Consider the following 15968-nt stretch of genomic DNA (forward strand, 5'->3'; position numbering starts at 1 on the left):
GGGACCTGTTATGTTGTTATTTCCTCATGTTTATCATGAAGGGCAATCGGCTGTAATCAGACCAGGCTTATTAATAACGAGTTTCAAAAGACCTCTGTGTTTAGCTTATAGGTCATTGGTAGAGATTTGCAGGAATGAAGGTGTGTTTACTGGAATCTATGGGTATGAACCTTGTCTCATGTCATTACGCAATGCTGTGTACAGCCTCTCATACTGGATATTCCCAGGAATAAGCCTGAAGCCTGTTGTTTATAAAGCTATTTAAAAATAAAAGGCCACACATTGCAATATTCAAATGAAAACTGGTGACACATAACATGGATGTTGAACGTTTTTTTTTTTTTTTAACTGCCCCAGAATCTGCTGCGTTCATATTTTTTTATGATTCGTACTGTAGGATCTCATCCACCCAGCTGCAATAAATCTAAAGTCGAATTAAAAAAAAAACTACATCAAATGATCTAGAAACCCTATTTAGTATAGAGAGTTTTTTTTATATACATTCGGTAGGTGTCTTGTTTTTTAGTATATTTTTTGCAGTGTAGAATATTGCCATCCTGAAATATTGCTGAGGGGATATTCGGTGCAGATGAATGGAAGAGAGAAAATCACAATGGAGCCTGGATTTATTTAAAGAACAATATCGTCATTAAAAGTTAATTACACACCCAACAACCTCAGTTGGTTCTAGGTCAAAGCAGTCATGGAGGTTCTGCAGCGCAGCCGATCTCAGTGTCATAAATGCATAGATTCCAGGCTTATAGCCCAGGGGAAAAGGAGTTATGTGAACGGAAAGTGGTCACGCTCTCGTCAGTTTTCCCCCGTAACAGCTGCTTTTGACCTAGATGCAACCAAGTATCATAGCAGCCATTTGCAGTAGCACTCTTAGGTCGTGATTTACTGAGTTTAAAAGTCGGCGTTGGTTAAACAACACCTCTCTCCGTAGGTCAGCACACAAAACCCGCTCTAATTCAGTGATGCGGTCAACTTTGAGTCATTCATTTGATTTGCAGACTCACAGCTTGACATTGACCTGGCAGACTTTGCTGTGCCGATGACGATGAGCAACTTACTACATCTACCAGCTTATACCATAGTAGAGTGTTTGAGGGGTGGTAGGGTATTGGTAAGGGTGTGGATTTGGATATGGACAGTAGGGACATTACCAATATTGTGGGAGTACTGTGGGGGGGGGGGGTTGGGGCTAATTTAGTCCCTACTAATGTTGAAACCAAACCCAGGGACATTGCTAGCTCAGTGAGTGGCACTGATGTCGTGCACCTCTAGTATTCGGGGTTTGAATCTCAGGTCTGTGTGTGTGTGAAGTTTACATGCTGCTCCCATATCATCTGGGTCTTCCCCATGCAGTGTGACAAAGTTCCCTGTGTATGTGCCCTGTGGTGGACTGGCATCCCATCCAGGGTGAAACCCAGTACCCTCTTCTGCCTGGGACAGTCTACAGGCCTCCCCAGTAACCCTTCTGGGTCTATGCCCTTAACCACTCTGCCACCTACTGCCATTATGGATGCACTACGTTTAGGCATGGTGCTGAAAAATAAGTGTCTGGTGTACAAGCATAAAGATGCTCACAGACTCAGCTATCTTATAATTTGTACATTTGATGCCAAGCAAAAAGTGTCCTGCAAATTAACCAGTTGAAATGTCCGGGTGTAGTGACCTGTATTATCAATTATCCCGCCAGGCCCAGAATTAAACTAAAAGTTGTCATTTTGACCGTCCTAATTGCCTGCAGCTGCTGGTAAGAAGTCTTACCCAATAAGCGTTTTTGGATAGTATGACGATAGGCGGAAAAGGTGTCTTGTGAAGTTACGCTAACAGCTTCCACGGAGAGAAACAACTTTATTATGAAATTCCTGCTACCGTGAGCTTGCGTCATGACATGTGGCCTCTCCTTAAGACATTATCATTAATTATCAGCATTAATTATTATAGGTGTGACATAAATGCTGAAAACTAAAGAAGAGGGGCAAGACCCTTTCATAAGGCCAAGGAAGGAAGGCTACTGTGTCAATACATCACTGGGCACAATCACACTATTCACTCACACATGCACATCTACTGTCCATTTGGTAACTCCAATTAACCCCAGGGGGGTAGCATATAGCTCAGTGGGCTGAGCCTCTATGCCTGTTATCAGAAGGTCACCAGTTCAAGCCTGGCTTCAGCACATCTTGGGTCCTTGAGCAAAGTCCTGAACCCCCAGCTCCATGGATGCTGCAACAGCTGGCTGCCCTTCATAGCCAGCTTACTCTCACCTACAGAGAGCAAATAGAGGGAGGTGTAAACAGAATTTCTCCACAGGGATCAATAAAGTATCTATTATTATGTTGTTGTTGTTGTTGTTGTTGGACTGTGGGGGTGAAACCAGAGAACCCGGAGAAACCCCACGATGACACAGGGAGAACATGCAAACTCCACACACATGGAACCATGGTGGAATATTGATGCCAGGTCCCAGAGGTGCAAGGCAATAGTGCTAACCACTGCACCTATTATTATTATTATTATTATTATTATTATTATTATTATTATTATTGGTGTTGCTGTTCTTGACTTTACTTTGCAGATGATTCGACCAGGATATCCAGCACTTTTGGAGCACAGTGGATTGCTCCTTCGATATGGGGGGGTTGGTCCACCCATAGTGACAAAGGTATGTAGATGGTGAAACAGGAGTCATCACACAATGCTCATGATCTATCTACCAGTCGATCTACACCCCTCCCTTCACCTATGGTCATGATCGAAAGACAAAAGTCGTGACATGGGGTTTCTCCACCGAGGTCCTGAGCTCACGTTCCTTGACTGAGTTAGCAGTCCTGATGTCCTTTCCAGTTGGAAATGAATCAGCTGACGTGGTCTGGGCATCCTGCATCGAAGCTACCTAATCGGATCCCAAGGATGCTGTTCCAGATACCTCCCAATGGGCAGAGTCCTCGGGGCAAACCCAGAACACGCTAGAGGGACTACGTCTCCCAGCAGGCTTGGGGATGTCTGGGGTCTCCCTCAATGAGCTGGAGCCTGTGGTTTTGGAGACAGAGGTCTGGTCTCAGCTTCTGCTGAAATCTGTCGGCAAAACATGGTAACTCAGTGTTACTCAGTGTGGATACGTAGGAATGGCTGCAAACTCAGCTTCACATGCAGGTACAGGTAACCTTAAGCATTATATAAAGACACTGCAAATACGTCCAGAGCAAACATCCTCTGTCATTCACCTCCTATATGAAAAGCCTTAGTTTTGTCCTTCATCCCTTTCTTCCTTCAATACATGGATGAATTGAAACAACGTGGGTGTATCTTTGAGCTTTTGATCCCTCTAGAGCAGGGTCTCCCAACCCAGTCCTCGGGGACCCACAGACAGTCCACGTTTTGGCTCCCGCCGAGCTCCTGCCAGACAGTCCGCATTTTTACAAATGGACTGGACTGGGAGACACTGCTCTAGAGGGTGGGGAGGTGGCAGGAGCCGATGTGGGACTGACACTCAGCCCAGGAATGTCACACCCCAAGGAAATTTTGTTACATGATTTGAATATTCATTTTCGTTCCACAATCAGCCTGGATCATGCCTGCCTGCCTCCCTCCCCCCAGTAATGCATGCCACACAGTCTGAGAACCACTGTCTAAGTTTAAGCGTTATAGCATAATTACAATACCCCTGTCACCAGCCTCCAGCCAGGGTGGCCCACTGGGAATTCTCCTGATTAATCGCTCAGGCATTCTCTGTCAGAAAAATGGGTACAGCCTTGTACCCCAAGGTACAAACAACATTAATGTACCCCAATGGTACAAAAATGTACTTCAGGGTCCATTTCTGTAACTTAAACAGTATATTTACCTACAACTAGAGTCCAACTCGCAGGCCCTTGCAGGTGCAGCCTCAATGACAAGTAATTGCACCCTCAAAGGTACAAATTGGTACTTTTTTTTCTGACAGTGTTGGGTCTGGCTCCCGTTTATCACCTCGACCCCCTCCCAAGACACGCAAGGAGCACAACCTCCCTGCTCCCAGAGTAATGGCCTGAATTTGTGGATGTCATTCAGCAGTGCGAAATATCCAGCAGATCGATCTGCTGCTATCTTCGGGTGAAGCTTCAGGAACAGACAGCAAGAGCAGGGACACCTGGGGGGAATGAAGTCGCCTAAGGAGATATGAAGGAAAAATGATAATAATCCACAGAATTGGAGACCAAAGTTTGCACCATTTCCTTATTGTAATTAGACAGGCAAAGAAACCGTGTTTAAGATCTTCATGTTGGTGCAAAACTATAACTTTATCTCTGTCAAAGTGTGTCAGCTGAGTCAGTTCACAGCCTCCCGTAAAGCCCCCCCAGAAGTCGCTGTAACCATCTAACACATCCATGTTTGTTTTGCACTCGACCACTAGCAAACCTCCTATGACGAATCAATACCTCACTGACCTTTCCAGTTTATTCAATTAATTGTTTAATTAATCGAGCTGCTTCTGAAATGTAACAAACCCAAGGAACGGCAGGGGAAAGTTCTGGAACCGAAATGGTGTTCAGGTAACCATCCAAGAAGACATCGGTAACTTTTTGGAGAAGAAAATCCCTGTTAGTTTTTATTGTTACTCATAATTTGCATTATGTTCTAATGTTTTTTTTCCCCCTAACAAATATACATTTATCACCCAGATAAATAGCTTTAAACATTTTCTGACTAATAATAAATCATTTGTGCACAGTTCTGAATATTTTTATAAAGTTACATAATGGTGAAAAAACCAAAGCCCACCCCCCCCTTGCCGAAGGGACCGTGGTAGACAGCGAGTCCTGCCACCCAGACCCTGAGGCTGGGGAGTTAATCCCCAGGGCACTTCCCCCTCCCACTAGGTGCACATTTAAATTTTAAAATGCAGTGTCTTTATGAGGGTGTGTGTGTGGGGGGATATCTCAGAGAAGACATAACATCCTGGAATCATGGCGGTTATGGGACCTCGATGCTCTCATGCTACAGTGCGAATCCCGACATGTAAAGAAGCTTTTCACATTACTGAATTTAAACATCCAAATTATGTAGATTCACCTTCTTAACTATATTTACTGTAGTTGAAATAAGAGCAGATTACAACCATTTTGAGAGCAAAATATTATGATGCAACTTTTCAACATTCAGTCTTTGCATTTCAACTAGACTCATTTACTATCAATTATTTAATTTCGTTTCTGAATCAAAGATAGTGTAAAAGTTTTTTTTTCAGATTGTATCATAACTGGAAAGTCAAGGTTTGAGTTTTTTTCAACAAAGGAAAATGAAAAGCTCCGACAGCAGTAACAATCTTTTTAGTTATAATCTGAAACTGCAGTGTATCACGTCAGAAAAAAAAAACTTTCTCGTCCTCTCACATTAACAGCGATGATTTTATCATGAACTTTAGCTCCATCTACCGGACACTGCGGGAATCACCTGTATCCTTGCTTTACACAATTAGAACTTCATCTGCTTGTCGATTCGCAAACACCACCCAAACAATACGTAGTAGGAATTCTAGCTTCCACAGTCAACCCAAATAGCTGTTTAAAGTCTAGTCATACCCTCCACCCCATTGGTTAATATGCCCCTTTTCCACCGTTCAAACATTACTGGCAAGTCTCTCAAAATGACAAACACTGGCCCGGCATTTCAGTGAGCAATAATTTAACACCATCAGTACCCTAGCTGGATCTTAGACTGTGATACATCTTCACGGGGTTCTTTGGGTATATTACTAAATATGAGCATCTATAGGCTGTGTTATTCAGTCCTGAGCTACAACCTCTCAGCTCCACTGGATAACCTAGCAAATTTTAACCCAAATGAAAAGCTCACAAGGGGCGGCATGGTGGTGCAGTGGTCAGCACTGTTGCCTCACACCTCTGGGACATGGGTTCGAGTCTCCGCCTGGGTCACATGTGTGTGGAGTTTGCATGTTCTCCCCATGTCGTCGTGGGGTTTCCTCCGGGTACTCCGGTTTCCCCCCACAGTCCAAAAACATGCTGAGGCTAATTGGAGTTGCTAAACTGCCCATAGGTGTGCATGTGTGAGTGAATGGTGTGTGAGAGTGCCCTGCGATGGGCTGGCCCCCCATCCTGGGTTGTTCCCTGCCTCGTGCCCATTGCTCCGGACCCCCCGCGACCCAGTAGGATAAGCGGTTTGGAAAATGGATGGGATGGAAAAGCTCACAGATCCAGCTCAGCATTTCAGTGAAGGTAGGGGTTAGATAAAACTGCCATGGCCGACATAACGAAACTGGGGAAATTCCCCATGCTGGCCAATTTGAAAGGGACACACACACACACACACACCACACAAAGAAGCAGCGGAGTCTGAAAATAACTGTCAAAGGGTTTTATTTTCCCATTTGAGTTTATGCCTTCTTTGCCGTTGATCCAGAAGCCGTTTTCTGGAGCTTCTTAAGCTCATGCTTGATGATCTTGTTCCTCTGCAGAAGAGACAGTTCAGGATAAGCTAGAGGGCTCATCTTAAATGCCAGGATAGAAAGCACGTCTCCAGTACCCTGGGAGCCAGTTACTGGAACACGACTCAGCAGCACCAGAACTCCGGAGCACTCCGTAACCACTGGCACCATATGGATCATTCTCACAAACTCATTACTGTATCATAGCAAATTTCTAGAATATTTTTTGAGGCAGACAAATTATACAACTGATAATTTTACCTCTAAGGTGTTCAGTTTTACCACCATTTACTTCCGTAACAGAAGTATTGAATGAAATCCAGGGAAAGGTTTACAGAAATTACAAAAAAATTTATCTTCACACACAAATCGATTGCCTGTGGGTTATTTGCAAGTTGAAAATTGAAATACATTTCATATAAAAAGTTGATGCCAACTGCTCTACACAAAAACGCAAACCCTATCTTTCGACTATTTAGAAAAATTTTCAAGTTTGTGGGAATGACCCATGTGCATGAATCATTTCTGATTACCATAGTGTTTGGTAGCAATCTCTTACATCTCTTATACGGCCTAAAAATACTAAAAATAACGAAAAAAATAAGGCGAGGGAGAGAGCAAAGGTGGATAGTTCAGGTGCAGAAAGTAAAAATCCAGGCCATGATTTTGTATCAACCAACCAGCTGAGTATGACTCTATACTCAGCTGGGCAGATTTTCTACTTTCTGGGCCTCAACTAGTCACCTGTAGGAGAGGGATGGCATTCGCACAAAACTGTGGAGGAGGCTGAACGTACCATACGTTTGGCTTTCATCACTTTATAACGGTCGAAGTCCGACATTTTGGCCCTCTGCAAAAGATCACCACCAGCAAGTCAGCGTCACAGATACATGACCGTCAGTACGCCGGCTTTCCCTCGGCTCCTGCGGATCGTACCTTCTGCCTGGCCTCGATCTTCTTGGCCCAGTTGCTCTGAGTCCATTTCTCGTTGACCTGGGCCTTCTCCCAGGCGCGACGGACAAACTTCTGACGGGCACTGTTAACAGCGGGGACTAGTTATAGGTTTTCGCACACGAGATCGATCCTAGAGTTACTACCACAACATTCATGGCCGTTGACGGAGATGATGATAGGATGCCCCTACGCTGTGTCACCATCACAACGTTCACGCTGGACGACTGACCTGTGGGGCACTTTGATGATGAAGTCTGTGAGCTGCATGCATTTGAAGGGCATGGCCTGTCTCTTCACGCCAGTGCACGGGCCGTCCACCAAAGCCTAGGAGACAAGAAAGCCGCGTCAAGCAACGGGCACCAACACCACCCCTCCACTCCCTGTGGTGGGACAGCAAAACACGCAAGCCGTTGGCGTTCAGAGCAGCAGGGTCTCACACATACCCTGTTCTGGTCAATAACATCTATGATGGCCACCAGCTTTCCCGCATAGGGTCCAAAAGCCACGTAGGCCACCCGGCCAATCTGGACGTAGCGCTTGAAAACCTGCAAAACAGACAGCGTCAGGCAGACAATCACAAACCAATGTGCCCTAAATTCAGACATTAATTATTACGCTTAGTCATTTAGTAACCTCTCACTTAGCTGTGCAGAGAATACCTTCCATGCTAATGACTATCACGATATGTAAATACAAATATAAATATACTAATCACCAAATCAGCGCAAAGTACACAGCGAATCCGCGAGAAACCCCCCTGAAATATAACCATCAATATTCTTAGGTGACGTCATGGCGCCTTGGACAGTCGGCGACTATGCTGTCTGGTCGTAAGCAGTGCCCGCTCTGCAGCTTTCCTATTGTTAAATTCAGTGTCGCGATGCACATAAATATCACCCATGACAAATCTAATAGACCAAGCCGAACTTAAATGGGACACTTTCTTGCTGCTGGATACGGACAGTGACAGTTATCAGTCACGTATGCGTGCGGATACCAGGCTTAATAACTACCGTGTTTAGAACTTACCAGTGTTTGTTTACAGTTTAGCAACTAAGACAAATTTTATGAGTAATGTTCAATAAATTCATAGGCGCAATACGCTTGAGGGATCCAGACAAGCACAAGGACAATTCAACAGCACATCACTGCAACAATCACGGTTCAAACGAACTGCTGGGGTAGCAGCAACTCGAAAGAGATATTTCATCCAGTTACTGAAAGCAATATATATATATATATATTATATTTAAGAGAGTGATATATGTATAAATGAGGTAAAATAAAATTAGGACTAAAAGCCGAGAATGAGACAGCGAGGCCTGCAGCAGGGTACCCGCCCGACCTAATGTCGCGTTTTTAAGAAACACGATGCCCAGATCGCCCCAGCGACGGGCAATAAATTCCACAGATATATGCGACAAGCACAGGAGGAAACCAGCAGCCTAAAGCTCCCAAGGTTGTTATGTTGCGCGACCGCCATTTACCAAGACACCGCACCCGACTGGATGGCCCGAAAAAATAAAGGTTTTAACCCGGCGAAGGCCCCCACACGCTCACCATGATGGCAGTCCGGAGACCAAAAGAAAGACGGAAGTGACGTTCGGTGCAGATACGACGTCCGGATACTCAGTGCGCAGGTGCGTTTCCTTCGTCACGGCCCGTTAGTAATATATATAGAGTGAGGCATAGAAATCACTCAGCATCTAGAACCGTCTGAAACCCCCAAATACCGTCACTACAGGATTTTAGATAACCGTGGATTTGAGTCGCATATGCGTTGCCTATCTGAGTCAACCGTGTTAAACTATTAAAGTATTAAACTATTCAAGTAATAAAGGACTTAAGATCATCTGCCAAAACTACACCCTTACCAGTTATACAAAGTTCAGACCCATGTCATGTATTGGCATAAATTTCAATAAAATGGCTAATTACCTTTAATTCTGTATTGCCATTGACAAAGCCACTCACAGGAACTGCACATATGCGTTTTCTTGACTTGCTTTTAGTTAGTTTTTAGTTTTTGTTATTCTTAAATAATTTGTAATTAGTTTTTACTTGCTTTCGCATTTGGCTTTCAATACCGGCACATGTGCAGCTCACATCCACAGTTAACTCGGATGCTGTAGTGACAGGCCCAAGAACTGGTGGACATTGGCATTTGGAATTCAGAACTGTTAGTAGATAGGATTTGCTGCTTCAAAAACACCATTTAATAATTTACAAAAATTCAAAGTGAATATTAACATCACATTTTTCACGAGTTTACTGTTTATTACTAGACTAGCATTTTCCATTTACAAAATCGAAATGTATTTAATCGGATCGTGCTATGGAGCCTGGGGAAAATGTACTTTTACTAGAATGCCACATACATCAAGCTTAAGATAAAGCATTGTTTTCCACCCTGTAACATTTAGCTAGAATATGATTGTCCATATATGTTACATAAGTATCCGTTTCTAGCCTGATACTTATTCTTAAATCCAAGTCCATATAAAACAACTGTCTATATAGGAATATTGAGACTGGCTTTTAAAATTCAGTTTGCTTTTGACTGCTTCTTGAAGCTGACGCTTTGACAGATTGCAGCTCCCACAACCTGATTGATTTAGTGTGCCAACTCATGCAGTTAGATGGAATATGCCACCTGTGCCAGGCCTAAAAGGAGTGACACGGGCAGATTGCTCTTAGCAAGAAAAGGGGCAGGGATGATTCATAAAATTCTTCCTTGAAGGGTATGGTTGAACGGCGCATATGCTGTGCAAAAATATAATTTCTTTTGGCCAAAAATGTTGTCAATAAATGTTGTAGGGGCAGCGTGTGAATCGGCAGGTCAAGCCATTGTGCCTATGATTAGAAGGTCATTAGTCCAGCTTCAGGAATATTGTCAGGTCTGTGGGCCTTTAAGTAAGACTCTTAACCTTCCAGCCGCATGGGTACCGCTGCAGGTTGGCCGCCATTCACACCGTCTTGCACTCTCCAACATGTCATGGACAGCAAGATGGGGCTGTCAAAAAGAGAGCTTCTCCACAGGAATCAATAAAGTGCCATTATATTTCAGACAGAAGCCACATATTCACCAGTCATTTAGGTCTGGCAATAACTATGATTAACAGATATCAATAATGAAATGTCAGATTCATATTTGTTCATAAAGCGTAAGTCATGTCCTATGTTTCTTTACATTTGTCGCCATACTTCCAGAAAGCGCAATGGAAAGTATGTCCATGGTTTCACCCACTGCCATACTTTTCCTGTCGACACGCCCAGTACACCAGCCTGCAGAGACCGAGGGTGTTTCGCAGTTTGCATGCTCGTATTCCCATTTTATGTCTTCTTCCATTGCTGAAGACCATTTCCAGCGCTCAGAAGAGAAGTACAAAAGACGGGAAAAATCCCTGGATGTTGTTCTCGCCCCGTCCCAAGTATCAAGGATATATCGGTTGCATCCTCACCAAACAAGACCAATCCCATGATTCATTGCGCCCCAAGTTTGTTTGTGGGAGGTAAGGTAGAAGGGCCAGTCTTGCCAAGACCACAAGTATGATCTTTGCTTTCATGGTATTAAGAAACACCCTTGGTCTATTTTTTTTTTAGCAACGTTGGTAATACTTGATGGGGGTGGGCAACTACAGAGCTGTATCTGAATTTAGGGGCTACATCCTTTTGAAGGTCTAGAGAGGCATAGCCTTCGTAGGCTGCAGTCTTTCAAAGTTGCATGGAAAGCATTGTCAAATGGGGCGGTCTGGCCATCACCAGCTGTTCACACCATTACCATTGAGTCACAAACTGTTGCTTCCATTGCCTAGCCAGGACATGTCCCCCTTTGCCTCTGTGGAGTTAATCTTGGGATATGTTGGGCTGCAAAGAATCCATCGGGTAGATCTTTCACGACTCGACAATCGAAGGATGCATGTCTAGGTCGCATTTGAAGAAGCTTTCGTAAAGGGAAAGCCTTCTTACACCACTGTGACGCATTCGGTCTTTAAATGCAGCGCATGAATACGGACACAGCCTAGGACTCTTCAGGCTGGAGAACTGGGTGTACTGAAAGGTTAGTGGGTGTGTCGAAAAAATGTTCTGGGCTTGTCGACAGGAATAGAGTGTGGGGAAGTGGGCGGAAACACCCACATACTTTATTTTGCACTTTCTGCAAGTATGGCAGCAAGTGTAAACAAGCACACCCCCCCCCTTTACATATGTCCACTACTCCATCCTGCAGAGACTCACATCTTAAACAAGCACACAAAAAGTGAAAAACAGATTGTTTATATTGTTACTGCTTAATTTTTGTCTAAGAACTTATTTAAAAATATTTCATTATATATAATGATACATAACACAATAGTAATAAAACTACTCTTCCTATTACTACTACTAATAATAAATAGTTTAATAACTACTACTAATAATAATAAATAGTAAATAGGGAATGGCTGCCTGTATCTGTAGAAAAAAGAATTTCGACTGTAGGACTAACAGGTCAGAAGATATCGGCCGAAACGTAGTGACTGACTGATTGGGTGCGACGGTCTGAGTAGTGGGTAGGAACGGACATTTTCCTACCAGGTCTGCTCAGTCTAGCTCTTACGCTTTAGGCAGCCCATTCAGTTTTAAGGAAAATAATAACAAATCCCATAATAGTCCAATGCACTATGTGCTTTGGACCCTTAATAATAATAATAATAATAATAATAATAATGTCTTATGACTTCGAAGCACCTGTTTTATAAGTCCTCATTATTTATTTGATTTAGTAAAATTCAACTGTGATGCTCCAGTGTAAGCAGAGGAGGACCTTTTGACATTTTAGTCGACTGGGCTGGTTCAGTAAAAACATGCAGCCAGCAGACTAGAGTTTGGCCCTTTGTATTCACCCTTCATCTAAATCAGTGTTTCACAAACCTGCTCTTCAGGACCCCAGAAAGTCCACCTTCTTGCTTCCTCCTAGCTGCTGGTAGGACATCATGGGGACAGATCAGTGACAGGGGGTGAGATTCCGGGTAATTCCCCACCATTCCGTTATGAGACATTATAATTAGCCAGAAATTCCAGTTAATTTTTAATTATTACGATCACATACACATGGCCAGAAATGCAAGGCTGTGCACTTGCAAGAACATGTGATCTTACCTTTGCAACTCAAGGATCAGATGGTAATGAAATCTTTCAAATCACATTGCTCGTACATTTGGAATACAGGATACAATTTCCTGCATCTGAGCCAACTGGCCAAGGCTGACGTCAGTAATTTCATAGCTATTGTTCTATAACTCATTCTTCAAGTGATGATGATGAAGGCCAGAATCCACTATAACCTTCATCCCGTCATGCAAGGCAGCCAACACTAATAATTATGGTATGTTCAGAATTAGGCTATGAAATAAAAGTGTTGTTTTAGAGTGCTTTACTTTATTGATAATGTTATTCAATGTCAGTGTGATTATCAATACATAACCAATAAAAGCTATATGAAATTATGCATCAGTTTATATTATATTCTTGTTATTGTCTTTGCTTGAAATACAGTTAAACACAATGTAAAACAACAGTGGTAACTGGTGATATTTGTCTAACTGTATCTAGCAACATATGAAAGCTATGATTCAGTGTTTAATATTTCATGGTAAAGACTTTTTCAAAGAGTGTATTTTCTCATATTTATGAACAGCTTGTCTCTTTGTAAACCGGCTGGTGTTTGCATTCAGGTCGAACTGCGGCCTCCATCCACGGTGGGACCAGTAAAAATGTCAGTTGAGGGTTTAAAACCATCCAAGCTCGACACAAATACTTCAACAAACAGCCGTGTGCAGCAGTGATCAGGCCTGTAATCATGAGAGATGGGAATCCGATGATTCAAATCCCACCACGGGTGGAAATAACCTGCACTGACAATCCCTGCCTGTCAGCTACTGACAGCACACCATAATCCCACTGCTTGTGTTTTGGAAGGATCGCTGGTCTAATGCAGGACACTGACACAGGGACAGACACAGGCTGAGGGTGTCGCCGCTACACCTGTGTGGAGGCTGCACACCATCGATCTGTGGGAGGAATCCCATGGCAACGCAACACGCAAACCTCCGTGCTTGAAGAGCCTGGAATGGGATTCATACAGGTAAGCTTTGGACTTAAACCACACAGTCAAGCAAGATATTACCAAAACAGCTTTGGACTCATAGCAATGAATTAATGTTTTATTCTACTTACAATAAACAGAATATATCAGTCCCTTATCCGTACAAAAATACCTGAAAACGCTACAATTGAGATTTATCTGCCATTCAGCCGTTTACAGAATGAAGCAAAGCCCACTGTGAATAGATGAATCATGTCTTATAAATCAATACAAATAACTTTACTGCTTTTCACTCCCTGAAATACATACATGGATGTGTTTTCTTTTCTTTCCGACAGTCACTATAACTTGCATCGTGATAAGATATTTAAAATGAGCTAAGAAAGAGATTCACTGATTGGTCGGTCTGCCAGGCGTACATTAGTGCAGAGAGAGAGCTGACAGGAGGCACACGTTGTGCTAAGGGCACCACATTACCGCGGTAATACAGCACACACCGATAACTGTATATGAAACAATGAACTTATCTGCCTGGCGTTTTTCTTCACAGACGCGACTTAAGACGACTTCGAGACGATCTTGCCGATTTGAAGGCTTTAGTTCCCAACAGGCACCATCCCAACCCTGAGCAGCCCTTTTACATTCATGATCATTTTGTAGGACACAAGTATGGCATCCTGCACTCCCGCCATGCCGCTACCTGATAACTATGCACAATGATACGCCGCAAATAGCTATGGACTCGCCGCACTGTGTCAGCCCCAAGACGCACCTCAATGTGACACCGGGTTCGAGTCCCTTGTATTTTGAAAAGATACCCACTATTTTATTTTCAATACAGCAAGATCGCATTTTGACAAAAAGCAAAAAAAAAAAATAATAATAAATTGTTTTCACCAGTGAGTTCATCAACCGTTTTAGCTTAATTTCTTTTTTCATGAGCAACTTGATAGCATGCGCTGAGTCCAGTTTTAAAATTCAGCTTAAACGTCTCAGATATTCTTACAAAAGGTAAACAAACTAAATATGCACAGTAAATATTTTAAAAAGCACTATAAAGGTCTTCATTTGAATGCAGTTATGATTAAGAGCAGAACTGCAGCAAATAGTGATCTGTAACCTAAAATACAGTGTTGCGTCTAATTTTCTTCCATAGATTTATGCACAATATATTAATATGAGTACAAGCTCTACGAAGGTCGCATTAAAAGCACAGCAAAGCTGACCAGAAGCAGATAAAGTGGAAGAACACCGAGGGACACTGAGGACAAGCTACGGGTAGGGGGTCAAATACAATCGCACACAAACCCAGGAGTGACAGCACTCCCGATAAAATAGCAAAAGTGCTCAGCGTAATTCAAGGAAAAAAACAAAAAAAAAAGGCAAAAATAGAAAAACACTATTGCTACATACAGCTCTTCTTTGGAGATCGACAACATCAAACCACTGTATTTCGGTGTAGCGACGCCTCTCTCAATATCTACAAGCATTAAATCTGTCGGAAGTAGCGGGAGAAATGTTACTCGGGTGTGTTTAGTGTTACGGAGCCCGTGCAGTGGCTCGCGACGGGTGGGAAACATTCCGGAAAAACGCAGCACGAGCTTCAACAGAACATCTCCAGTAGGCGAGATGAGAAAAGGCTTCCCAGCTATAGTGTATGAATGGTTTTTTTTTCTAGGCATTGACATTAGCCCCTCGTCACAAATTCAAGAGGAAACCTTAGGCCAGCCTGGAATGGGGAACACTGGTGTGGAAACACGATGGGAGGCTGGTGACACTTTTAACGCACGACGATGGGAGATTCAAGTCTTGAGGTTAAGGACTGCGTATTCTTACACATCACCATAAAGTCTCTTTGACACATGCCAAGGGCGATTCGGATCGCGAGGCCTCCTCCTGCCTCTACCGATCCCCGGCCGACATCCTTCTAGGTCTTCTCAATGGGTAAATAATTGCACAAGAACGACCAGCTGCTGTCCGCTAACGGGCTGGCAAGGTGCAGAGTGCTTGTCAGTGTGCAGGGACACACCTTAGCAGTGTACTTTGGCAAAACGGGAGCGGCATCTGCGTGCTACCCTGCTAACGCGGAGAACAGGCGCGTGAGATCCATCGGGAAAAAGTGCAAAGTAACAGTCGTCAATCCGCCATCACGTCTTTTAAGAACACAGCTTGGTACTACAGTACATCGAGAATGATTAGAATAATGTTTCGAGATCAAGACAGCAATTAAGGAAAATGTCTTATCGAACGGGTTGCAATTAGTACAGCGATGCTCTGCTAATGTCATCATTAGGCCCGTGTTTAGAAAGCTTTGCGATGATTCCTTCGGAGATTATAGCTTATTCTGTTCATATGCAAAAACAGGAATTTTAAAGCAAAGTGATTCAAGGGTCACACCGATATAAAACAAGGAATACAAACGAAATCTAAATATTGCTTGACAGTCTGAAGGCAACATCCAGGAAGATCCTGGGAGCAGGGAGTGAAAAGGAG

General features: G+C 43.3%; 1 protein-coding gene across 1 annotated transcript; it reads right to left on the reverse strand.

Annotated features, from left to right (window-relative positions):
• Positions 1–6351: 6351 nt before the first annotated feature.
• On the reverse strand, positions 6352–9046 carry rpl14 (ribosomal protein L14). The gene is made up of 6 exons (XM_048994156.1): positions 8951–9046; positions 7834–7935; positions 7620–7714; positions 7373–7472; positions 7233–7286; positions 6352–6460 (listed from the first exon to the last, which is right to left on the reverse strand). Exons 1-6 carry the CDS (start codon positions 8951–8953, stop codon positions 6386–6388), a joined length of 429 nt encoding a protein of 142 aa, XP_048850113.1. The 5' UTR covers positions 8954–9046; the 3' UTR covers positions 6352–6385.
• Positions 9047–15968: the final 6922 nt, after the last annotated feature.

The sequence above is a fragment of the Brienomyrus brachyistius genome, chromosome 23 (genome assembly GCF_023856365.1).
Source record: "Brienomyrus brachyistius isolate T26 chromosome 23, BBRACH_0.4, whole genome shotgun sequence".
Taxonomy (NCBI): Eukaryota; Metazoa; Chordata; class Actinopteri; order Osteoglossiformes; family Mormyridae; genus Brienomyrus; species Brienomyrus brachyistius.

What these genes read in the sequence shown, in the direction of transcription:
- rpl14 (XM_048994156.1), bottom strand. An exon ending in AGATCGAGGCCAGGCAGAAG is followed by an intron (nt 7,287 to 7,372) that starts GTACGATCCGCA and finishes GATCTTTTGCAG; the next exon opens with AGGGCCAAAATGTCGGACTT. An exon ending in TGATGAAAGCCAAACGTATG is followed by an intron (nt 6,461 to 7,232) that starts GTACGTTCAGCC and finishes TCTCTTCTGCAG; the next exon opens with AGGAACAAGATCATCAAGCA.